Here is a 26,290-nt window from a genome sequence, read left to right on the forward strand (position 1 = left end):
AGAGTTTTCTTGTTAATAGAATCCTTCAGTTCACTGAAACCAACTAAAAGTGCACCCAGGCATTTTCCTATAATTGAACAGTCTACAATTCACTAAGATTTCTTTTGAGGGCTCTTCAGGAACACTTCTGTAAAGAAAATCTTATTTTACACAAAGAAAAGACAAACTACCAAGATGGTTATGCTAACTACTAAGTATTATGGGGTAAAAAGTGCCATGTCAAATAAGAAGCTAAATTGGAAAGGGCCATGAGATCACATGCTGGAGCATTACATTTGCCTTAACAAACTCCCAACCTCTGAGCACTACTGGGGGAGGTGGGTGTCCTCACAAGAAACATCAAAGTCGCTGGAAGGTGGCCCTGGTGTGGACGGAAATGACTGCTAAAGGGAAGGGTGATCATTTACTGTCAGTTTGAAACACAGAGGTTCTATTCTGCATTCAAAAGGAAAATGTCACGGGCACAAGTGGAGTTGTAATCTGGTGGCAGTGGTACATGCCTGTATATCCCAGCTACTGCGAAGGCTGAGACAGAAGAGACTGCAAATTTGAGGTCAGCCTTAGCAACCTAGTGAGACCACCTTAAAAACTAAAAAGGGGTGGGTATGTAGCTCAGTGGTAGAGCGCCCCACGGTTCAATCGCCATTATGGAGGGATGAGGGGAGCAGAAGCCTCTCCTAAATTTATTCCTAATACATACTTCCAATTATTTGCAGTTTCCCCTTTTGTTAGAAAAGTGAGCTGAAGGTCTAGTGGGCAGTGGTACCAACTCTACCAGGGATACACAAGTAGTTATTCAATTAATGTGATGGGTTGACATATTTGACTCCATGGAAATGTTATAGGCCAGGCTATATTAGGCAATGATTAAACAGACTCCATTTTACCTTGAGACTACATGTTATGTAGGAAATGCGTCTCCCATGGAACGCCCCACCTGTGTACCCATCAATTGCTTAGCATGACTTATTTGACAATAGAAAATGATGAAATGGCAATTCTTGTATAATGAAAAATTGTTCCCTTTTTTGAGTCTTAGTTTCCTAAACAATGTACCATGTTAATGGTGATGTCAACAGTGATTGTTTAGATGTTAGTAACCCTTCTTTAGTTTGTACTTAAGGTCATTTTGACGCACTTCCCCCTCTGCTAATGATTTCAGATCCCATGATGTTAGTTTGTAATTTTGAATCATAGCCACAGACACTTTTGATTGATGTACTGATTATGGTATAAAAACCCCTGGAACCCTATGGTCAGGGCTGTTCTCCCAATAGCCATTTTTGTGGCACTGTGAGACAGTCAGTCGGTCAGCTAATAAATACTCTCAAATTTGGACTTCTCAGTGGTGATCAGTCTGTTCTTGTGGTGGCAAAAACCAGACCTGGTTGTGAAATGAAATTACAAAAATGTTATGGTGAGAGTCCAGTGCCTGGGAAAGGGGTCAGTTCCCCTCCCCTCTCTCAGCTTTTCTCCAGGAAGCTTAATTAACCATGGATCCCTATCTTTTGCATTTCAATAACTGCTCTTAAGAGTCTGACTACTCCCTCCTGAAATGTAATAGATGTCTATGAAAAGAGCTGTTTCTTCTTAACTGTTCTGTGAGCATGCTTTATGTTAGAGACCCTGCCCAAAGACTTCAGCAGTGTAGATTAGGAATTTTTTTTAAAAAAGAGGAAAAAGCCCTAATGATAGGATGGGTCTAAGATGATGTCAAATAACCTATAAATATTGTGAGAAACTGTGGATCAGGGCTCAGAATTTTGGAGTGCTAATCTCCTCTGGGCCTGCCAGCATAAAATAAAGCTTGGTTTCTTCTACTTTCCAAGTGTCATCTTGTCGTTTTCACAACAAAATTGCACCCCATAACATTTGGAGGCCCCGTGAGATCCTTGCTGCCTGGTGAATAGCCACTGCTCACCACTAACCTGGAAACTCCCTTGAAGGCGAGAGGCCACACTGTTGCTCCGAGGGGAAGGCCTCTGAAAGATGTTCCTCAGTCCTAGGCCGCATGGTCTGTGGAACCCCGCCCCAGGTCTGAACTGAGTCACCTGTTTCTGTGCCCTGAGGGGACCAGTAAGTCTGTTTATGGCAGATCCGTATCTGTGGATTCTGAGGAAGACTAGACACAGCATTACTTCCCAAGTCCCGGACTGTGGCAAGACGTTGCCCAGACCTTCTGGTCAGGAATCAGGAGTGGCCACTTGTCATTGTCTTTCATGTCTTACCTGTTCTGGTTTGTTCATCTTTTTCTGTTTTTTGTTGCCCTTGAGTGTGAACATGGGTCAATCTCCCTCATGTTTGTCATGTACCTGCTTCAATACATATTGACCAATTTCCAGGAATTTCAGAGAAGAGCCACTGACAACAGGACCTGCTGTGACATATTTTCTCTCTCTAAATTCTGTGAGAGAGAATGACCAACTTTCGAGGTCAGATGGCCTCCTCAGGGTACCACCAAATTGTCTTTGGGCATCCTGAACATCCTGATCAAATATTTTATAGTCAAATTTGGAAAAAAAATGGTTAAAAATGTTCTTAACCATATTCACTAAAGCTTACATTAAAATGTAAACTGCTGCCAACAGGAACTTCCAACTATTGGAGCTAGTCCACTAAAATGCCAGGCTAAAATTTTGATGGCTGCTATCCAAGAGACCAGAAAAACCAGTTTAGAACAAGACCCCAACTTGAGGGGGCTCTCCCAAGGAGACGAATGGAAGCAGGCTCCCTTGCTGTCTCTTCTGGAAACTCCTTCAGGGAGGGATAGGGCATAACCTTTTTCTATATTCTCTTAATTCTTTTCATTTCTGGTAAGTGGGACCACATCGGGATGGAGGCCAAAAAGACTTAAAATTCTATTTTTTAAGTTCATCATTTTGATCTGGTGTATCTGTTAATTTTTTGATTAGACCTATTTTATCCAACTATAAAGTTTTTCTAATGCTCTGTTTCATTCAGAGGCCAATGTACAAGGGTTAACTCAATCTAATGGGTTTTCAAAAATAACTACAAGGCCTTTGTCTGTTTTATGTATATGTACACCGGTGTATTGTCATGTCTACATATATTTGGTAGCAAAATTGATATGTGAGCTCATAAATTAATATTTTAAAAAATGAATCCAAATGCCTTTAATTCACATGATTTAAAAGGTTTTTAAACTGGGTAAACAAAAGTATGGCTTTCAAGTTACTAAAGTTTTGTTTCTAAGTGGTCAAAATAATGTTAATTTTATAAAAAGTCTAATATCCATTGTTTCTAGATTTTTTTAAACAGGGAAGAAATGACTAATGCTGACCAATACACTTCTCTGATATCTCGGTTTTTAAAAAGTAACTAAATTAGATTTGACATAAATGGAATTGATCGTGGATGTGTTTGTTAGAGACAGCTGATTGGTTTAGAGAGTTAAAGTGCTAATTGTTTAATATAACATCAAATACTCTTAACTCCTTAAATTCCATAGGGTAACATACTTAAAACATTTTTGGTGTTTTCATAAATTGGTACATAAAAAGAGTGTTTAAAATTATTTTATGTTATCACTGAAAATAAGGTTACTAAAAGTCTCAACAGGTTTTATTACACATAAAGGGTCCAAAAGTTTCAAATATATTTAAATAGAGTTCCATAAATAACAAAGTATTTCATCTTATTAAAATGGAGTAATCTAGGGGCTGGGGAGATAGCTCAGTTGGTAGAGTGCTTGCCTTGCAAGCATAAGGCCCTGGGTTTGATCCCCAGCACCCAAAAAAAAAAAAAAAAAAAAAATTGGAGTAATCTAAATTCAGAAATGTACAAGGGTTGTTTCAGAATATACATTTTAAAAAAAGGGGATGAAAAGATTTTAAAAAATTAAAAGATTCAAAATATAAAAATATATTTAGTAAAAAATGGTTCTAGGTAAAAAATCTTTATGTGATAAAATAAAGCCATAATACAGCTAAATAAATGGTAAGAGGGTCTAATTAAGAGATTTAAAAAAGTGTAAATTAAGGGTAAATTTTAAAATGTTTATATGTAGATATAAATAACACAACAGTTAAAACTATTCAAGGTTCCCCCCCGAGGTAAAATATTAATGTACTGATATAATCCAAAATTGTCTATATGCTAAAATTGACCAATAATTCTTAAAACATTAATTTACTCTTAACATTGTGTCTGTTAAGTTTATTCTCTAGAACAACTAGTCTTAAAAACTGGGGGTTTGAACAATTCTGGTTAAACAGCAACTGTTATTTTAGAGTATTGTACTGGATTACAAAGTCTAAATTTTCTTTAAAAGCTGAACTTGGTTAATATAAAAATATCAGTGTAATTATGATTCTATTACTCTTGTTTATATATTAAATGTGTTCATATCTTCCAGGTATACAAGTCTTTAAAATAAAAGGTTTAAAAGAACATTTTATCAAGCAGGTGTTCTCCAACCTAAAGTTGTTATGGTAATTTTAAACATCAGAATAACAAATTTTATTGGGGATTTATTTATATCATTTAACTACAAGGCCTTTGTCTGTTTTATGTATATGTACACCGGTGTATCCAGTTACAGTTATATTCTGTAACTGGATCTGAACCTTATGTTACCTTCTACACTGGGATAAAAAGGTATTTCTAAAAGATAATGAAAGCCTGATCTATTTAAAGGTTAATATCATGAAAATAGGAAAACATTTTCCCACTTTACTACAAAACAGGAAAGTTAAAATCTCTCTGTTTTCCTTGATTCATGTTTTAGATGTAATATCATATTAACTAACATTCATAACATCTTAGGAAACAATATATGTAAACTTTATAAAATGATATTTAAAAGAAGACAAATTTCAGATTCAGAACTAGACCACTTTACCTAAGACTTATGAAGAGTCCTGCCTTACCTGAGATAAGGTTCTGCCTCCCACCTTACTACATGTTACAGTGGCTCTAAAATAAGCCAGACTTCAGCTTATTTAAAGTCATATTCAAAAGTTTTTTTTTGTTGTTGTAAAATTACTGTGATCTCAAACAGTAATTATATAAACTATAGCTCAGCCAAAATTTAAGATAGCTATTACACAACTAAATATGCTTTTACTAATTGTTAATTCCATTTTATATATTCCTGGGAAACTCTGTAACTGTTGACTGACTAATGTTTTGTAGAGGCACTGCTTCAAGAACAATCTGAATTAATTTGAGATAATAAGCCATCACCTATAGGACAGATAATATAGACCCCAATTAAATAAAAGTGGGTAAGTGATTATAATGTCATAGACATTAAAGTTAAAGCCCAGTACTCTCACTGTATGACTGGTGAGACAGACTTACTAGATGTTTAAGATCAAGACTTAAAAATTGAAATTAATTGACCTCAGGGTCAGCCTAAACCCAGAGAACAAAAAAACTTCTCTAAGGAGCTTCGCAACTCTGGGCCACCCAACCTCCCGATCAGGGAGATTCATGAGACCACTAGAGGATGAAAAGTCAATCAGTGCACCTGCTGCAGAGGAGAATTACTGGAAAAGGGAGGCATCCCTGATGCTTCCAAAGGAAGCCACCTCATCAAGGAGACCCTACCTAGTGAATGGCACTAAAAGGAGCTAAGAAGCTGCTCTCAACACCCATTCCAGCCAGAAGACTACATCAAATGGTTCCAGAAAAAAAGAACTAACGCCTGCTTGAAATGGAAGGGACCTTACTTGCAACATGGACTTTCGCTAGGTGGAAGCCTCTCTTAGCACATCTAGAGCAGTGGAGGCCTGGGAAATCTTTGGGTGGGGCCTATATTTGCCCAAGGCTGCCTTCTCCTTTTCCTTGCAATGGCTCTACTCAGACTGGGTCCTGCCCAGAAGCGCCTCTGACCAAGGTCACTGGCAAGGCTCGGATTTCCCACTTCACCTCTCAAGAAAGTAGGTCTTGCTTCTAGAATTTTACCTTGAGTAGATCCACCCTTGATTTTTGGAATTTAAAGGCACTGCAGCTGGGAAACCTCTCTAGTGGGGCTCTATAGCATCCCTCAAACAGACACCTAGGACTACAAGATCTCTCGTCTTCATTATTAGTTTTCTGATAGCCAACAGTGCACATCCTGTGTGCTTCCTCCAAATGAGGGAGTGAGTGTAGAACTTTCAAATCATAACTTCATTACTGCAGAAATCTCTCAGGCTACTAATTTATTTATGAGGGAATTTAACTTGATACCACACTCAGTATGCTGGTTTGGACATAGAAACTGATTAAAGGAATAATTTGTAAAATGAAATATTCAGGTAGAGTCCCTAAGTTTTAATCCATTCTATTATAAAACATGAATTGAGAACATAAACTAGGGCCAACCCTGTGGTTTAACCAGACAAAAATGAAATGGGGAAAAGCTTCAGGAAACCTGTATTTGATTTCCATGTGTACTAACTTAATAGGTGACTCAGAGCAAATCAGGTGACTTCTGTGGGGCTACATTTTCAGTATAATGAATTGAAATGATACCTAATGATACCCAAATCTACCATTCTTCAGACTATGACTATTTAAACTCAATAGAGCAATGCAGTAATTTTTGGGTGCATTTCACAAACTGATTTTCTAACCCCAGAGTTGATCCTTTCTAAACCTGTTTGAAAGTACCATTGAGCTGCAAAAACACTAGTTTTTAAAGTCTTGCTTACTATTTAATTTAGGGAATCACATTTCCTCTGACACTCGTCATGCCTTCCAAGTAGGATTAACATTGTATTAAAAACTTTATGGGAATGGGTTTTACATACCAAATGACATTCTGGTTTGTGATTTTCTTGGGACTCAGTAATTTGTCCTGTTTAGTGGCTACTCGAGGGACTGTTGAGGATATATTATGAACTAAGTAAATCTTTGATAATTTACAGCATCTCTCTCTCTCTCTCTCCTTGCTGAAGAGATAGCCCCAATCTTTGATGCTATCTATGGTAATGAGCCAAGATGTGGAAGGCCTAGATTTAATCCTGCAACACTTGTCATAGGCACATTAGCAGATATGATGCTTAAGTAACCTTAAAATATCACAAGGGGCACAGGGGTACAATTGAATAGGAATGTCTTTTTTTCTTTTTATTTTGTAGTACTGGGGATTGCAACTAGGGCCTTATATATGCTAGGCAAGTGCTCTGCCACTGAGCTCCATCTCCAGTTCTTGAACAACTTCTAGGTCTATCGCAGAATAACTACAGTTAACAATCAATTGACTATTTCAAAATAGTCAATAGTATTTTGTCTTCAATACAAAAAATTATGTATGTCTGAAGTGACAAAATACCAATTAACCTGATATGATCATTATATATTGTGTATATGTATTGAAATGTCACACTGTACCCCAAAAATACATAAATTACTTTCAATGAAAAAAAGTCATTATTAAATTTGTTATCAACACCTGACACATAGGTTGCTATGAACTACAAACATTAAGGCTGTTTTCTTTAATAATCTTACCATAAAGACCATATAATTAAGAGTCTGTTAAAGCTTGGTATAGCTAACTTTTCTAATTGTAATGCTAGTATTTCATATCTCTTCTTTCTCCCATTTTCCTTAACTATACATAGAGCAGGGCCTCTGAATCTTGGTGTTAAACATTTTTGGGTTGATATTTTTTTGCTGTGGAGGCTGTCCTGTGAGTGCATATTTGACACTATCCCTGTCTTTTATTCACTAGATACCAGTAGCATCCCAGGTTTCTACCAATGATAAAACCAAAACATTAAATTTCTCCCAATAACTACTGAAGATCTAACCTCTAGCTCTAACTTTTAAAATTTTTACTTTTAACACAATAGTCTTTTTCCTATATTTTCTTTACCCATAAATAAGTCTTGCTAAGCAAATGGAGAGCTTCAAACTTCAACTTTTCACATCTATCCTCTTAGAGTTGGATTTTTTTGGCTTTACTCTTAGGTATAGGCAGATCTTCTGTTGTTCTTGAGCATACAAACCTCTAAGACACATTCTTGAAAACTGCTTAAAAATTCCTATAGGTACCACAAAAAATTCACACACTAATTCAACAAGCATTTATTAAACACCTATGTGCTCAGCACTGAACTAGGCACTAGGGGGTGCAGTGATACAAACGTGAAACTTACTGATTCCTGCCCTCAAGGAGCTTACAATGTAATTTTGGAAATAAATACAAGTGTGGAACTACAGTACATTCTGCTAGAAAATAATTACAGAGCAACATATTATAAGTGCATGGATCACAGTACAAACTCAAAACATAAATGCTGAGGCAGTATAGAATAAGGGAGGTCTCAGTGTGAAGTGAAGTCAATTAGCGAGAGCTCTTTCAAAAGATATAAAGAAAGCCTTTGAAGGGAGTGATGAACGTGAACAGGGGCCAAAGATTAAGCTAAGCAAAAAGAACAACATGAGAAAGGCACAAAGGCAAGGGCTTTAAGACAACAGTAGAAGGCTACTGGAAGTTTAAATGTGGTGAATCAAGGTGAACATGCTATGGATTAATGAAGACTAAAGGCATTGAGTATTGAGGGCAAGGTGTTGGAGTGTTAACATCATTATGGTGTACTGGAACCATTCTATACCATTATGGTGTAATGGAACACCACTGCTCTGACAGGAATTATCTGCTGGGTACTGAGTAAACAATAAATAAATATTAAAATGGAGTTTGGAGGACCATTTTAGAGGCTTTATACAAGATGAGAATTCTGAGAACAAGGAAATTGGAAAGAATGAATTACAGTAACTTGGGTCTTGTGTGGATCTGGATGGAAGGTTATAAAGGGATGGCAAAAATGTAAAAGATCATGATTCAAGGACACATCAACTAAAAATTGAGTCAACAGCAAGATTTTGGATATGGACAGTGTAGGACAGAAAAAGATGAAAAGATAATTCCAAGTTGGGGGGAAAAATAGGAAAGATAATGAGTCTCTTCAGGACAAAACAGTTAAGCAAGGATACCCATCTAAAAGAAAATGGAGGCTGGGGCAGAAGAGTGAAGAGTTTTGTTTTCAAGTATCAGGTTGTACAGGTACCTGTGGAAAATTCTACAAATTGTGAGACGACATACAGGGTGGTAAATAAGAAGCCATCAAATATATAAAGAAAACAAAAGAGATTTTAGGGCTATAGAAAAGCAATGAGACATGGGGATTATTTTCAGTGGAAAGAAGAGAGAGAGGAAAAAAAGACTAACAAAGAAAAGCCAGATATTGAATAAAAACAATCTAAAAGGATCCCACAAACCAAAGGAGAAGAGAATCCTTGAGGAGTAGGGGTATTCAACAATATGAAAGATAAATGAGATTAAAAAGAACAAGAACTAAAAAGAGAATAAAAAGATTAAAAAAAAAAAAAAAGAACTTTCTATTTATCCACTGGAGATACTAAGGACATTTCAGTATGATGAGTATGAAAGCCAGTGGGGAGAATTTTTAATAACAAATCAAGGAAGAAATACATTAAAAAAATGAATGACATCTAGAAAACCAGGACTGATAGAGGAGAAACAGAATGGTTGTTGGAAATGGCCAAAGACGTTGAAGGTTCTTCACATTTTATGCTGTTGATAAACTTACTATTGTCATCCTAGCAATCCAACAGCCTGGAACACAAATATTTCATTTCTCTCCACAATTCTACTTTCCCTTAGGCAGTTCAGAGAAATGTGTTTGAATCTGTAAGCTATTATTGCTTTATTCTCCCAGTTACTCTTTTAAACATTTTATTTACATAATTTAGATTTCTAGAACTAAAAAGTCTCAAGAATACCAACATTTAAAGATAGTATAATCCAAAATGGTATTTTTCAACCAATTTTCCAGAAATTATAATGGACTTATACTATACCAGTACCTGTGCCAGTATTTACTCAGTACCTCTTATTACCAGGGTTACAAGTCTTGTAAATGGCTGGCCAGAGTTAGTGTTCATTATAGGTAGCACAGCATATCAGGAACATAGGCTCTAGAATCTTTGTTCTATCACTTACTGGCTGTGTGATATTGTTCAATTTTCTCTGCCTCCATTAATTCATCTATAAAATGGAGCACATAACAATAACTATCATAAGCTGGAGAAATGCTTAACATAGGGTTTGGCACAAAGTAAGTACTCAAGAAATGCCAACTATTATTTGGAGCAGCTTTGTAAGCAAATCAATCGCCACATTCTAGCAATGCTACCTTGCCTCATGGGGAAATCTCTGAAACCTAAGATGCCTCTCCTTGGACTATGTTGGAGGGCAAAAGAGTTGGGGAAGAACCACCTTATCATGCCAGTTACTAAAACTAGAAGCTGAGGATGATAGAAAGTACTGATGAATAGTTCAGAGTTACAGCATACAAATAGAATCTGCAGATAGAGGAGTATAACATGTTATTCATAGTTAAAAGTTCAAAATAATGTTATACAAACTGATCAATAGTATTCTAGTGTAAGAGAACTTGAGACAAAGAATGACTTTTACTTATGTCTGCAAAGAATCCACAGCCTTGACATCATTAGGTCATGTAATCATAGGTATAGGTATGATTACATGACTGCTATAAATCTACATTGTGTACAACTATGGAAATGAAAAGATGAACCCCTTCTGTGTACAATGAATCAAAATGCAGTCTGTAAAAGTAATAAATTAAAAAAAAAAAGAATCCACAGCCTTTTCTACTTTTATACCACTTAGTTATTTCTATATAATATGCTGAATCACCTTTTTTGTGGGGGGCTGGAGGGGCAATACTGAGAAGTGAACTCGGGTGCTTTACCACTTAGCCACACTCTCATTTTATGAAACAGGGTCTCACTAAGTTGCTGAGGTTGGCTTTGAATTTGTGATGTGCCTGCCTCTGTTCCTGAGTCAGTGAGATTACAGGCATATACCATCACACCTGGATAAAGCACCTTTGAAAATTCTTTCAAATGACAATCTTTTCTCAAATTCACTACAGTTTAACACTTATATTCCGAGTTGTATTATTTTCTTTTCTCTGATTCTCTGCCAGATGCTTAGTAATTTTGAGATTTAAGTAGGGTACTGTTATCTAAAGAGACACTGGCTAGTACATCTACAAACATTTTATTATGTTACTCTGTTAAAAGAGCTTTGTTTTAGATTAGAAGGCAAGTGTTCTAAAATATGGAAGAGGAGTGTGTGGATACATACACATGTGCACACGAGTGTATTTTCCTTCTAACAATGTACCAATCCTATTAATATTTGCATACAAGGTAGCACTGATCCCATGTAGAATTAGTATCTTACAAAGGGTAAGGCACAATTGAAGCAGAAAGCTAGGATCTACACACAGTCAGATTTACTTGTTTCTGGTTTGTTGAAATTTAAAGTACAGGGAATTAGGAATGACAATCTATATGTTAAAATAAAAGAAGGGAGAATAATAAGAAAATAGAGTAAGAAGAGTTGGGTATGGTGGTGCAGACCTGTAATCCCAGCGGCTCAGGAGGCTAAGCCAAGAGGATCATGAGTTCAAAGAGAGCCTCAGCAACTCAGAAAGACACTGTCTCTAAGTCTCTAAATAAAATACAAAAAAGGGTTAGGGATGTGGTCAGTGGTTAAGTGCCTCTGGATTTAATCCCCAGCACAAAAAAAAAAAAAAAAAAAAAAAAAAGAAAGAAGAAAGGATAACAAAATGAACTGTTCTGAAAAAGTTAACTAAACAAACTAGGATGACAAGTGATAAGAAGGTATTGATGGTTCAATGAAATAAATGTAGATAATAGTAGATAATAATCTTGATGTTGTAGATGGTCAAGGTGGACCATAGGGAGGTAGAGAGGACTGTTATAGAGAAGAAATTTATGATTGTTTCAAAGGTGGATTTCTATGAGGTAAGATTTTATGATTTTTTTCAAACATATCATAAAACAACATATTTATTATCCCTTTTCAGGATAGTCACAGTGTGAAATTGCATTATTTCTCTTGGAGTTTTCATTAGAACCCATGTAACTGTCTTCTGAATAGGTTTAAAGTAATAATTTCAAGTTTGAAGATTAATTTTGAAAAGCAAGTATTCAATTCCAAGCCTGGTGAATGAGTGTCTAATAAACTGCTCAAAAATGAAATATGACTAAGAATAATAGAGGGTTTTCTTGTATGGTTTATTGGGAATTCTAAGAATGTTTCAAATATATAGAGGAATAGAACTCTTGGAATATAGTATTTAGAATAAGTAGAACTACCTGATTTAAAGGACATCCTATGTTGGATGCATAAAATTTGGCTTGTACTTTGTATTAGTCACTTTTCTTTATACAGTATCCCTTGGTTTACCAAAAGTCTCAAAGATGAAATACTAAGCTGTGAGTTTAATATTATGTCTTTGTTGGTAGATTACAGACACAGAATACTGATGGACTACATCAGAACTCAGAAGAATGAGGAATTGTGAGGTATGATATTCAACAAATCACCACTGTGGATATCTAAGTTATACAAACAAATGGGAAGAAACAGATAAGAAATGATGAATGAAGTGCTGAGGCCATATAAGGAGGTGGATCCAGAGTAATGATAAGAAAAACAGACAATCTATTCAGGGAGTTTGTGTAGATGGATAGGAACCTGAGAAAGCAGCACTGTAATGGGGCCAGAAGGGATGATGCCCATTCTTCTTAAGAATTGTGTCTTCTTCAACAAATAGCTGTCTCCTCTTTATCTTATGTGATATTATAACTAGGAGAGTGCAAATACCTTTTGTATCAGTGCACAGTGAGGATGTGGAAGGAGTGTCAGAAGTTACCAAAGTGTAACTATCCAGCTCAAGAATAGCCGGGCAGCCTCCACTCACCTCTTTCTCTGCATCACTCTCACAACCATCTAATGCGTCCACTTCCTTTGCTGACACAGGTACTGAGATTGGGGGTGGTGAAGGATACGTACAGATGCTCAATGACTTAGTGGAGTCAGTAAAGGTGATAAATGAAGAAAAATGCTGGAGTGCTGTTAAAAATATAGCATTTTGAGTTTGCATGGGAATATAGATTTTCATCAATTAGAAGGAACATTAGAATAAAAAAAAGAAATATGTTAAGTGTCTGTAAAATTTCCCTAGAACCAGGATCTTAGAAAGCTAAATATAAATATAAGCCTCACAAAGAGGCTGTTTTGGATGCTGCAGCAGCTTCTTGGATCAGATTAGCAGTGCAAGGGCACCTTTGGGGGAATAAATGGGAGAACGGGATCATAGGCCATGGGAAGCAGAGGAACTAAGAGTAGCAGCCTCTCTCAAAACTACAGCTACTCACCTGAAAGACAAAGTTTAGTGCCTCAAGCCATGACAAACAAATTAATACTATTTTAAATTTCTAAAAGGTAATATTAGGTTGTTGGGAGCTCTACTCCATTATATATTTCCAGAGACAGTCAAGCTAATCAACCTGGGTCAAGGCACTGGGCCCAAACTACTGAAAAGCTATTCTAACTTTGCCACCACTATAGATTCTGCCACTAGATGATGATGATGAATTTTTTACTATAATGAAAGACCTTCCACCAGTGTGTGGTTCGTGAATGTTGAAAAATATTCAATATGTGACTGAAGCTTTTCCTAAACTCCTAAGGATTCAGATTTTTCTCCACTGTGGATTCTCTGATGTCGTATAAGACTTGACCTCTGAATAAAGGCTTTCCCACACTCACTACATTGATAGGGCTTCTCCCCTGTGTGGATTCTCAGATGTTGAATGAGGCCAGTGTTCCCATTGAAAGCTTTCCCACATTCTTTACATTTATAGGGTCTTTCTCCAGTGTGGATTCTCTGATGTTCAATAAGGCCTGACTTCTGACTGAAGGCCCTCCCACATTCATTGCATTTGTAGGGCTTCTCCCCAGTGTGGCTTCTCTGATGGCCAATAAGATGTGAGCTCCGCCTGAAGGTTTTCCCACATTCATCACACTCATAGGGCTTCTCCCCAGTGTGGATTCTCTGATGTCCAATGAGGTGTGAGCTATGACTGAAAGCTTTCCCACATTCATTACATTCATAGGGTCTCTCCCCACTGTGGATTCTCTGATGTAGAATAAGGCCCGCACTCTGACTGAAAGCCTTCCCACACTGATTACACTGATACGGCTTCTCCCCAGTGTGGATTCTCTGGTGCAGGATCAGGCCTGTGTTCTGACTGAAGGCTTTACCACACTCCTTACAGTGATAACGTTTTACTTTGTTGTGGATATCCTGATGGGAAAGAAGGGCTGACCTGTAACTGAAGGCTTTACCACACACGTTACACTGATAGGGTTTCTCCCCAGTGTGGATTCTCCAGTGGCGAACAAGGCCTGAGCTCTGAGCAAAGCTTTTCCCACATTCATCACACTTATGTCGTCTCTCTTGTGTGGGATTTCCCCGCTGCCTCTCTAATTTGCCCAGGTTTTGGGCTTCTCCATGTTCAAGACCCCCGGTAACATCCCCGTTGTATTTGGCAGCTGTCTCTCCATGTGGTTGTATTCCAGTAGATATTACCTGTTTTGAAGCTAATTCCTTGTTCTCATTCCTGGTCTCAACACCTGAAATAAAAATATAATAAACATCAAACCAATGTTACTTCCTATTCTCTAAACTAGGAGAAAGGAATTGAAGATAGGAGGAAAAGGAAAGCACATATGGAATACTACAAGTAAACACAAAACTTTAGTCTCCAAAATGGCTTCTTAACAGGGGGAAGATGTACATAATCAAACAGAAGTACCATAGGCCAATTGGGGAAGAGGTGCCATGAAAAAAAAAAAGGGATTACCGAGGGGGAACTAGAGTTGAGAAGGAATCAACTAAGAAGTGGGAAAAAACATGGAACTACTAAAAGGTCTAATGAGTGGTACACAAATGGGCAAATACCTCAGTCATGAAAAGAAAGGGTTAGGTGAGAAAAATCTATGTCAGGATCCTATGGGAACTGGGAGAAAAAAAAATGCATGAACCAGAGAGCACTAATGAGATGTCAATTTCTAATTGGACCAATACCCAGTATTGGAGAACAAAGGTTTCAATGTAGACCTCAAGAAGTCTTAACTTGTATCCCCCTCTGTTGGATCCTAAGCTTCAACTCAACTATGTTTTCCAGAAAGCTCATAGATATCATATATATAACAAACAAAAAAACTTAATCATAAGCTATTCTTACCCAGGGAGAACACGTTTCTATAATTCTCTGGCCTGTTATCTCTACTCAGATCCTTCTGTGATGGATCAAGAAGCCACTCCTCTCGAATAAGGGACACAGCCATATCTTCAATCTTCTCCAAAGTCTGAAACAAAACAAGATCCTCATTTGGGGCATGAAATTGTTTCACAGCTCAAATCTAGAATTTCGGAGAGACCTACTGATGTTGGGAGAATATTAAGGAATGGAAATGTACTATGTAAAGGGATCTAAATAGCTGGGAAAAGGGAAATATGCTAGATTCATTATTAAGTTGTCACCATGCAAAAGAATTTGGGCAAATTCTTGAATAGGTACTACTACAGACAGTCTAGATATGGGGTAGATGCCACAAAAGTTACTAACCAGAGTAAGAAGGAGCATGCAACTCACCTGGAACCCTGCTGTGAGAAGTGTAGCTGTCACTTCCTGGTCTCTGGAACTTCCTTTCTGGGAAGGGGAAGGACTCTGAGAAGTAGACAGGACTGAGAGAGGAGAAAGGAGCTATAAATGAGACCAGTCTTGTCCTATGGTTGTGGGAGCCAGCACTTAACCATTCCAAATTATTTGTATTTCAGCATATATGCATGCTAAAGATTTTGCATATAAAGTGTTGATATCTTAGACTCTGGACTCATACCTACAGTTGCCCACAAAACTTCTACACTTTGATGTCCTTGAATGCAGCCTAAAGTCATGCTCAAAAATATAAAGTGAATCTGGGGGTGGTGGTACACATCTGTAATCCCAGCTACTCAGGAGGCTGACACAGGAGGATCACAACCTTGAGGCCAGTCTCAGTTTAGCAAGATCTCATCTCAAATAAAAAATAAAAAGGACTAGGGATGTAGCTCAGTGGTTAAAATGCCCCTTGTTTCAACCCCTTAGTTCTTAAAAAAAAAAAAAAGAAAAGGAAAAAAAAGCATACTGGTTTCTTATCAGGAATTCCTTTTCATTTTTTGCTACCACCCAAAGTAATATCTTTGTGTTTGTGTATAGTATTCTTTTAAGTCCTAAACTCCTAGCAAATTAAAAACGAGAACCAATCTATCTCTATTAACTCAACTACCTTTCTGAAATGCCTGCCATATGCTTCTTTTGAAATATTAAAATTCATTTACATACAATAAACAACTACAAAGCACATATATGAAAAAATGTAATGCAGGGGAAGATGAGATTGAAACATATTATGCTTGCAAGAAAGTAAGGAAATTCTCAAAAAATGACGGGGAAATGTCAAAAGGCCACAGGAGTCAGAATGATGAGGTCTCCTCTGGTCAAATCTAAGACAATGTAAGCATCAACAGAAAGACTGTAACAGAATATTTATAGGATAAATAAGAATTCCCAAGTCCACACTGATAATATAAGAAAAGAAGGAAATGCTTTCCCTTAAAATAAACAAAAAATAAATGTAGAAGGAATGACAGTTAAAAAAAAAAATCAACATTTTCTAACAAGTTTAGTAATCACTGACTCAGTGAAGAAGCGTCAATAAATACAGAAACTAGTATTTTTTTAGTAGCAAAAGTTTGAGGAGGACTGTGATTACACAAACTCAGTAATATGTCTCCACAAATTACTTATTAATCGCAAAGAGAAAATCAGTGAATTTACAATGATTAACCTAGCAAGAATAACCTTAATCAAATCATCAAAGACAACATCACCAATAGGACAAATTTCTGTTGTACCCCCTGAGAAATCACTTTTGAAGCGTTCCAGCCAAATAAATACAACCTGTATCTAAATATGAGAAAATATTATGTGAACCGAAATTGAAGCTGTCCTACAAAACAAAACAAAACAAACAAAACAAACTTAACCTGTATTCTTCAAAACTGTCATGGCATAAGAGGGAAAGAAAGAATGAGAAACTATGCCAAATTAAAGGATCCTAAAGAGAATCACACTAAAATTGTAATTTTTTTGTCTTATGCTAGACTGGACCAGAAAAAAAATTATTGGGGCAACTGGCAAAATATGAACTATGGACAAGATTAGTATTGTATCAGTTTTGCATTTCCTAATTGTGTTCAATTTATTGTAGTTATCTAAGAAATGCCCATGTTTGAGGAAATGTGCATTTCAGTATTTACAAATGACGTGTTATGATACCAGCAAAATCTCAAAAATGTCCATGTTGTAAATACACTGGGATAATAGAAATGTGTGACTACTTAACACATCTCTAAATTCTTTACCATGTTCATAAGTTTACCATTAGGATTAACAGCCTGCATTTGAAATGTAGATAAACATTTAAATTCAGATATTGAGCTGGCCTGTAAACAGTAGTTCTAGTTTCTGGTTTTCCAGGAACTAGACAAGGTCCCAAATGTGCTTTTTCATTTCTATGAAATCTGACTCCTCACCTCTCTCCTGTGGCCCTTGTGATTTATGCTGGGTTATCACAGGGTGGAGCTGAGTACTTGGAAGTTCTGGTGCAGATTCTGAAGGTACCACTTCCTCCCAGTGTACCCTATGTCCATGTGCACGAGCTGGGACCTGGAAACAATGGGACAGTAGGATTATAAGGAATCCCTTTGAGAAATGAAGTGAACAACATAAGAGGACCAACAGCCTATCTACAGGGATACACACTTGGGGAAGGAAGCAGTAGGATTTCACTTACTTCCCAGGGGCAGCAAAGAATACAAACATGTAAACTAGCATAGAAAGAAAGGCATTTCTTCTCAGTTACTGAATGGAAAGATTTTTGTCCTCCCTGCTACATAGAACACCAATATTTTGTGTACCCAGGCCAGGGGAAGAAACAGAAACCGAAAGCAGTGCCACAAAGTGGCAAAAATCCTTTTGATGAGGAACTAGGGACACTGAGCTCTGATTTCAGATCTATCTTTTAATTATCTGGGTGCTCCTGAAAAGATAATTTAAGCTTCCTATCTTAAACTTTTCATGTTCCCACCTGGCAAACAGAAACAATACAATTGTAGGGATGTTATGATGATAAAATATGGATTACACCCTTTACAAAAATAAAATACCCAGCTTCCAGAACTCCCACAGTCATAGCATGTATAACTTCTACTTACGGGCCGTCCTAGTATATCAATCTGTCTTTCCAAATCCTCCAATAGGGTCACCACTTCTTCTCCATTTTCTAACTGATGCTCCTTAACTAGAGTCTGCAGCTCCTCAGGCAGGATAGTGAGGAACTGCTCCAGCACCAGCAGCTCCAGGATCTGCTCCTTGGAGTTCAAATCTGGCCTCAGCCACTGATGGCAAAGTGCCCGGAGCTGGATCAGAGCCTCTCGAGGTCCTAGAGTCTCCTGGTAGCATAATTGTCTGAAGCGTAGACGGAACAGTTCTTGGCCAGGAGGGTTATTTTCATGCAGGCTAGATTCTGGGTCCCAATCATGATCCTCCTCTACCTTGACGATGACAAGGTCCTCTTCAGGAGCCTGGTCTGGTGGAGATGGGGCTGAAGGTTTTCTTGATTCTGCAGCCATTTAGGGCCAGAAAAGCTCAGGAGACTTGTTTCCACTACCTTCTTTTACTTCTTTAGATACGAACCTTCTTCAGAAAGAGAAAATAAAAAATAGCGTTAAGGCAAGTCACAAGTCATAATGACTTATTAAGACAGTGTAACAAGCTCCACCCCCAAGACATAGACTTCATGACTCAACTATTTTATGTGTTCCAGAAATAACTTCTTACATCTCCTTAATCTGTCATGCTAAACCCACCCAGGAAATATCCCTTCCTTCTGTTTTCTCTGTTGGAACTTGGAGGATGGTTAACAAAGCAGGAAACCATGGAGACTGGGACTAACTGAATTTCTGTGTTCAACTTCAGCTTGTCCTTTAACTCCTTTTAGCATTTTTTTTTAACACCAGTTACACTAAACTGTTTCTACACACTTTTTCAACCTTTCCCTCACTCTCAATAGATGAGACTAATTTCCACATAATCTAGCTCAAGATCTAGAAGTTTCCTCTTCCCCACCTAACATTTAGCATCATGCCTGTGCCCCCCAACTTCCTCCTATCTCAAGACTAACTTCTACTTTGGACCTCAAGTGTAGCTCTAGAATTCTCTTTAAAACAGTGCATCTCTAAGGAATGTGGATGACCCAGGAACACCTACAATGCAAAAACTGAATCTCACACACCAATAACCTTCTAAAATATAAATAAGTACATATTCTTTTCATTGAATATGAAAAGATTCATGGAATCTTTCATTTTGCATAATACATTTAAAATTACACAACACTGTATGTATTGGTAGTTTATTCATTGTACAAATCAATGTTTATCCATTCCTCAATTGAGAATTTATTTCCATTTTTTATGATTATGAATAAAGCTACAATGTACATGTGTACCTTAGTTTTTGTGTGAATATATTATTTCACTTGGGTACATTATCCAAAACTAAATTTGTTGGGTCATAAATGTGCATGTATAACTTTATAACAAAGTGCCAAACTGTTTTTCAAAGTGGCTGTAACATATTACATTGCACTAGCAATAAATGAGAGGTGCTGGTGCTCACCGTCCTTGCCAGCACTTGATGATTGCTTTTTTAAAAAAAATTTAGCTATTCTGTAGGTAGTAGTATCTTATGATTTTAATTTGCACTTCCCTACCCACCTGTAGATGCTAAGCATCTTTTTATGTGCTCATTTGCTACCTGTTTATTCTCTTTGGTAAAGTATGTATTGAAAACCTTTGCCTATTTTTTTCCCCAAAATTTTGAGAATTCCTTATATATTCTAGATACAAGTGCTTTATGAGATATGTGATTTACAAATATGTCTTCCTTTTATTCTTTTAATAGTGGCATTTGCAGAATACAAGTCTATAATTTTTTTGAAGTCTAATTCATCAATTTTTTTTTCTTTTTCTTTTAAAGGACTGTTGCTGATGCCCTACCTAAGACTCTTTGCTTAACCCAAAATCACAAGGATTTTCTTCTACAAGTTTTATGTTTTACATTTTAAATTTTCCTCAGAGTTTGAGGTATGGATATGGGTTCTTATTTTTTCCCTTGCACACTTATATCAATTTTTCTAGCACCATTTGCAGAAAGGGTTATCCTTTATCTACTGTCTTTGTATCTCTTGTCAAAAGTCAATTCTAGACTCTATATTCTGTTCCCTTGAACGAGATATCTATCCTTTCACAGATATGAAACTGTTTAGGTTCTTGTGGATTATCAAGTCTTAAAATCAAGTAGTATGAGACTTGCAACTTTGTTGTTCTTGTCTTTTCTAGTTCTGTTAAAAATTCTGGAATAGGATTGTTTTTGAGTGTATAGTTAATTTTAAGAATATCTTTTCTCTCTTCCTTTTTTCTTCTTCTTTTTTTTGGTGGTACTGAGGATCAAACCTTCAGTTTCACACATGGTTGGCAGGTGCTCTACCTCTGAGTCACAACTACAGCCAGGGATATCTTAATATTGGTAACAATGTTAGAAATGATATCTTAACATTACTGAGCTTTCCATTTCATGAACCTTGATCTTACTCTTCATTTAAGTCTTTGACTTCTTTCATTAATGCCCAAATGACCTCTCCCCTGCCCCAGCTCTTTGTAACACCTGCTTTTTAATGACATCAAGTTTCAGCACTGAGACAACATACAGTTCTCTGTTCTGGGCTTTGAGAGGGACAGAAATCACATTTCCCTCCTGAGTTAAGTCAAAAGCTTGTCTTTCAAATAAATAAACCTCCTATCTAACACTGCAAATCCAAACCCAGTCTCCTTTAAGGACCAGAATCCCCAACACAACTGATGCCCTTCTGTTATTACTCACTGCCCTCCATACAGGCCCAGGATCTACTTCTGCTGGGGTCTGTGGTCTTGCCCTGAGAAGAATCTTTCTGGGCCAGACATCCAGTACTGACCTTCACCTGGGGTGGGGGAAACCATGACTTTGCATAAACCTTAACAGGCAACTTTGTTTCTAATTACTTATTTTTAAAGGGTAAAACAAAACACTATCACTCATATTGGAAGTTATTGATTTCTCTACTACTCTATATCTATCTACATAAATGTACACTGCTTTTCCATAATTGTATATTATTAGTTGCCAGGGAGTTTTGACTTCCTAACTTAAATGTATATTCCTCATGGGTACAGATTTATCTTATTAATAAAATCAAAGAATATTACAGAATTTTATTTACAATACCTAACACAGAATATGTCTAGGTTTCTTATAAGAGGGTTAGAAAGAAAAATCCGAGGTCCAAAAAAAGAGTTTAATTTCATGCCCTATTTTTTTGTGGGACATGTGTCTCTGGTGTCTATCCCTGGTACAGACATTATCTCTTGCCTAAGGTTGTAGAGGTTATCTTTGGTTATGCTTTCTCCTATTCATGTTCCACAGTGCTACCTGTTGTGGGTTGAATTGTATCCCCCAAAAAGATAGACATCCTAACCTCTGGGACATGTAAATGTGACCTTACTTGGCATTAGGGTCTTTGCAGATATAATCAAGTTAAGATGAAGTTATACTGGAATAAGGTGGGTCTTTAATGCAATATGACTATTATATTTTTAAGGGAAGAGACACAGATACAGAAGGAGAAAGTCATATCTTAAGAGGTCTCCTCCTCACAGACCTATAGATGGAAGAGAGATATTTGACTACAGAGCAGAGATAGAGTTACACATCTGCAAGCCAAAGAAATTCCAACAATCACTAGAAAGAACAAGAAGCTAGAAAAGAACAGCCCTGAGGACACCTTAATTTTAGATTTCTAGTTTCCCTATTTGTCAAAGAATAAACTTCTGTAGCATTGAACCATTAAATTTGTGATACTCTGTTATGACAGTCTCAGGAAACTAATATACTGCCAAGGAGACTTTTAACAAGCAAGTAATATAACATCTCCTTTAGAATCTTTCAATAGGGAACCTAACTCTAGCATGGTAGGCAAGATCAAGGAAATTAGATTGCATTAGTTGAACGCTTTAACACCTACACTTTTTACATTTAACCACACAAAACTTCAAAATGTGTGCATTTGCTAATACAGTCCTCCACAGATGTGCTCAAAGGAAGTAATCAAACAAACAAAAAAATACATTTTTAGAGGTGGTGGTGCCACTCAAAGTAGTCTGACAAAAATTATTCATTATCGACTTGAGTTTTGGAAAGGCGAACTTCCCACAGAGTTCTTGGGTATCCACTTCCGTTAAGTTTAATCATAAGCCAAGTATTCTGAATAATGTTGAACTCTATATTATTCTGAAATTGTTGAAAATGTTTCTTTTGTCCAATTATTCTCAATACACCACCAAGAGAAAACCTAACAGCAAAAATGGATAACTGGGGCTTCTACAACAAAACAGATATTTTAAAAAAACAAATGAGGATTTTATTGAAACCAAAAAGTAAAATTTCTAAGTTAAAATAATTTAGACCGTGGAAATAGTCGGATAAAAGATAACGCGGGGACAATTCCTTATATTAAGACAATTAAGATAGATGGCAAAATCATACCACAAAACGAATGGCTGTGAAGAAGGCGAACCTCCATAACAGTTTCCCTCGCAAAAAGTTTGGGGACGTGTATCGGCCTGAGGTAACAAAAAGCGATCCCTCAGAGTGGGACTCAGTCCCAGTCGCCGACACCGCACAGGCGCTCTCTCCGGACCCCTCAGGCCTGTCGTTAGCTGCGGCCTTCTCCGGCCACAAAGCGACCCCTTTCTCCGGCCTGGAGCCCGACTGTACTCACCGCGAGTTCTAGAGGCTGCGTGGGGTGGGGACAGGGGGATGCAAAGGGTGGGCAGATCCAAAGAAAGGGAGTGGAGAAAACAGAACGAAAACCTCACTCGGACCAGGCCTCTCGAGCCACCAACTTCCAAACCTGTGGAGGCACAACACCGGCCAGCACGCATCTTGCCCCAAAGGTACTTCCGGGAGCTCTCTAGGAATCTAGGAGGTCTGACAGCTCTATGGTCGGACGACTGAGGGGACCAAAGCAGCGTATTCCTCCAGGGCGGTACACTGTGCCTTGGGCTCCTCTTGCGTCTGTGTATTGCGAAGTGCTACTGGGCACCGTGAACGTCCTGGAGAATAACGAATTTGGATGTCACCTGTGCTTTGCGCGCCTGGTGAACTCGGGACTCCCCAGGGGCAGGTCCGAGGGCTAAAGCCAGGGCTGGCAACAGGAGGGATGCTAATAACTCATTCGAGTTTGGCCCTCTTAGTTACTTTGTATTTTACTGTTTTCGCTTCATGATTATATCAAGTCCTCCATAGACTGCAAATTTCTTGAGTAATTCTTGCTACTCCTATGTTCTGTAAATCCCTATGGCAGCTAGGAATAGTACACTTTATATTCAATAACTAATTGTAATTGAACACAAATCCTTTTTGCATTTTTACATATTTTTCCATCCTTCCCTATGGTAATGAATTGCAATCTCTTGGAAAACCACCTTTACCGCTTGCTTCTTAAATGCTAAATCTGTCATCTAAGATTCAGGAATAGGCCACGTTTTAAGACCACAAAATTTAGGGGACAAATCTGTGTTCATTATTTATATACCTCTTGTACAAAAGCTTTTAACTTTCAGACTAAATAGGACTTGTGGGGTGGAGGATTTATTTTTGTGTTTTGGTCCCACTTTTTAAAATTTATTTTTTTATTCCTTCCTTCAGTACTTTTCCTAATTATCCATTTTTTCTGAGTTCTCAGATGCCCCTTTCAAAACGTTACCTAATTTCCATCTTTGTCAGCTTCTGCTGGTAGCTACCTCCAACGTTTCTAGCCCTTCCTCATTTCTAACTCCGAGATATCTTGCTCCCCTTCTAGGATAAAAATCTTAGTAGTTCTGAATTTTTTTTTTTTATGGGTCTGTCATCTAATCATCACACCAAAACAAATAAATAACGAAAAACACAGAAGTTACAGTGTCAGTGTTTCTGGATTCTTTCAAAGCCTTTTTTTGCTCTTTATTTCACAGTTCTTGCCTCCAACTGAGATGGTACTGGAGGTAACAAACAACAGACTAGAAGTCCACTCTCAGATTTCTACATTTAATTTTTTTCTTAGGTGCTGGGGATTGAACCCTGGGCTTCAAGTGTGCTGGGTAAATGTTTATCACTAAGATACTGTCTTGAAATATAATAATAAATTTAATAATAGCAAAGATATTACAAGCTAACTTAAGTAGTATATTTTATGAAAATTAATAATGTTTTCCTAAACAAAACAATTTAGTGAGTGGAGTGGAATTAATCTCTTTAATGTCTTTTTTTAAAAATGGTTTATGGATTCTTATAACTGCTTCTTCACTCAATCTTTCATTTTTGCTCAGTGTCCCCTGCTCTAGAAGTGTACTTCCTACTGCTCTTCACTTTATTAAAGGTTTCATTAAGGCTTTAATCAGAAAACTTTCTCTAAGAATCCAAAAGTAAGGTGAATAAAAACAAGAAAATGGGAGAAAGGAGATAAAGAGAAAAAAATATGGCTTATTTCAAGATGGAGTTGGAAGAGTGACACATATATGTCTCCCTTTCCCTTCCCAAAACCTACTAAAATGTCTGAAAAACTAAAAATGAATTAAAAACAGAAGAATGTAATTAGTGGATCAGAAATTTAAGGAGTTGATGGAAAATAGCCAATGGGGATGAGATTGAGATCAATTAGAATGAAACTGGGAGAAGCAGAGGAAGCAGCCAGGGCCAAGTGTGTGTAAGGATCCCTGGAGAAGATCTGACCATAGGACCAACAAATAAAAGGGAAGAGTGGGTCATTCATTTAAGAACAGCATTTGGGGCAGTTGTATATTCCCTTCCTAACTGGTAGTTGAGTTGTTTGTCTTCCAACTGCAGCTTGATTCCTGCTTTCTAAAACAAGTGGGAGGGCTCTTACTAAAAAAAAAAAAAAAAAAGAAAAGAAAAGCCTAAAAAAAGCATAGCAGAATTTAAGATTACTCTGGACCTTTACAGTGAAACAAGGAGGTAGAAAAATAGAGTACTGCTTAGGAATAAAGTATTATGAAATTCTTCACCCCAGAGAAAGTAGTTTTCATTTTTGGTAATTGTAGTTGTCCTCAACTGCTCTGTAATCTCCCTGTTCATTTACTCTGAAGAAAGTGCTGCCTATTATGTAAACATCATTGAGTGTTATTAATATTACTAGTTTCTGAATTATACAGGCTCTTGAGCCCTCCTTGATTTACTGAGATGAAATATGGAGATATAAGAGAAGCCATCAGAGCCAGCACATTTCTTCTTTGAAATGTCACTCTTCTGCATTAACATAACAACCAACCTTAGTTCTAATTACTGCCTACCTTCATGATTGCAACAGCCGTGAGAGATAGTCTTAATTATTCCAAATGTGGTTATTAAATTCATGTCCTTAAATATCATTATCATTCTTCCAGTCACTAATCGAGTGACTCCTTATCTCCTATGAAAACAAATTTAAACTTCTCTGCCTTTGTTTTTTGTTATTCTTAGAAATTAAAATAAGAGATAATAAAAATTTATAATCCAGAAGTATATATAAAAAAGCTGACCCCCAGATTGCTATTAAAGTTTGGGAAGAAAATTCCTGAAATCCTAGATTTTCTCCAAGTCTTGTGGCAGATATTTGAGATTATCTCTTCAAGGATGTTTTATCAACTTTCAGGACAGGTTTGTTTCCCAAGCAGGACAATATAAATAAAGCCTTGCCAGGTGTGGTGACATGCCTGTAATCTCAGACACTTGGGAGGGTGAGGCAGGAGGATTTCAAATTCAAGGCCATCCTCAGCAACTTAGTGAGACATGTCTCAAAAAATAAAAAGGACTCTGGGGATTGGGGATGTGACTCTGGGGATTGGGGATGTGACTCAATTTTGTACTGGGTTCAATCCTCAGTACAAAAAAAAAAAAAAGGCTCACTTTGGGGCAAGATTGAGCAAAGACTGGGGGTTCCTCTGCTAGGATGCAAAAGCACCTGTGTGAGCAATTTACTCAGCCCCCACTACATCACCTCTTTGGGTGCTGGAGAGGAACAGAACATAAAGCTCATGCCTGTGTCATTAAGCAATAAAGTCTTTTGTTTCTCATCTGGGAGTCTGGTGTTTTTTGCTAGTATTCATAAAACTGTGGCAAGTTAAATTGTTAGCTTGAAAGTATGGGTAAAATCTTCAGT

At 37.2% G+C, this 26,290-nt stretch overlaps 1 protein-coding gene across 2 annotated transcripts; it reads right to left on the reverse strand.

The window, feature by feature from the left end:
- Window positions 1–11,638: 11,638 nt before the first annotated feature.
- Window positions 11,639–23,013, reverse strand: Zkscan8 (zinc finger with KRAB and SCAN domains 8). 2 transcript variants are annotated; one of them, XM_047557076.1, is made up of 6 exons: window positions 22,874–23,013; window positions 18,213–18,696; window positions 17,532–17,664; window positions 15,547–15,638; window positions 15,136–15,259; window positions 11,639–14,521 (listed from the first exon to the last, which is right to left on the reverse strand). In XM_047557076.1, the coding sequence occupies exons 2-6, from the start codon at window positions 18,627–18,629 to the stop codon at window positions 13,563–13,565; spliced, it is 1,725 nt and encodes a 574-aa protein (XP_047413032.1). In that variant the 5' UTR covers window positions 18,630–18,696; window positions 22,874–23,013; the 3' UTR covers window positions 11,639–13,562. The 2 variants fall into 2 exon arrangements, with proteins under 2 accessions (XP_047413032.1, XP_047413033.1); XM_047557077.1 differs by having other exon boundaries at window positions 18,213–18,693; window positions 22,874–22,997.
- Window positions 23,014–26,290: the final 3,277 nt, after the last annotated feature.

Source organism: Sciurus carolinensis, chromosome 7 (genome assembly GCF_902686445.1).
Source record: "Sciurus carolinensis chromosome 7, mSciCar1.2, whole genome shotgun sequence".
In the NCBI taxonomy this organism is placed as follows: Eukaryota; Metazoa; Chordata; class Mammalia; order Rodentia; family Sciuridae; genus Sciurus; species Sciurus carolinensis.

What these genes read in the sequence shown, in the direction of transcription:
- Zkscan8 (XM_047557076.1), bottom strand. Translation starts at nt 18,629, where the DNA reads ATGGCTGCAGAATCAAGAAAACCTTCAGCCCCATCTCCACCAGACCAG. An exon ending in ACAAGGGCCACAGGAGAGAG is followed by an intron (nt 15,639 to 17,531) that starts GTGAGGAGTCAG and finishes CTCCTCTCTCAG; the next exon opens with TCCTGTCTACTTCTCAGAGT. An exon ending in TAGAAACGTGTTCTCCCTGG is followed by an intron (nt 14,522 to 15,135) that starts GTAAGAATAGCT and finishes TTTTTATTTCAG; the next exon opens with GTGTTGAGACCAGGAATGAG.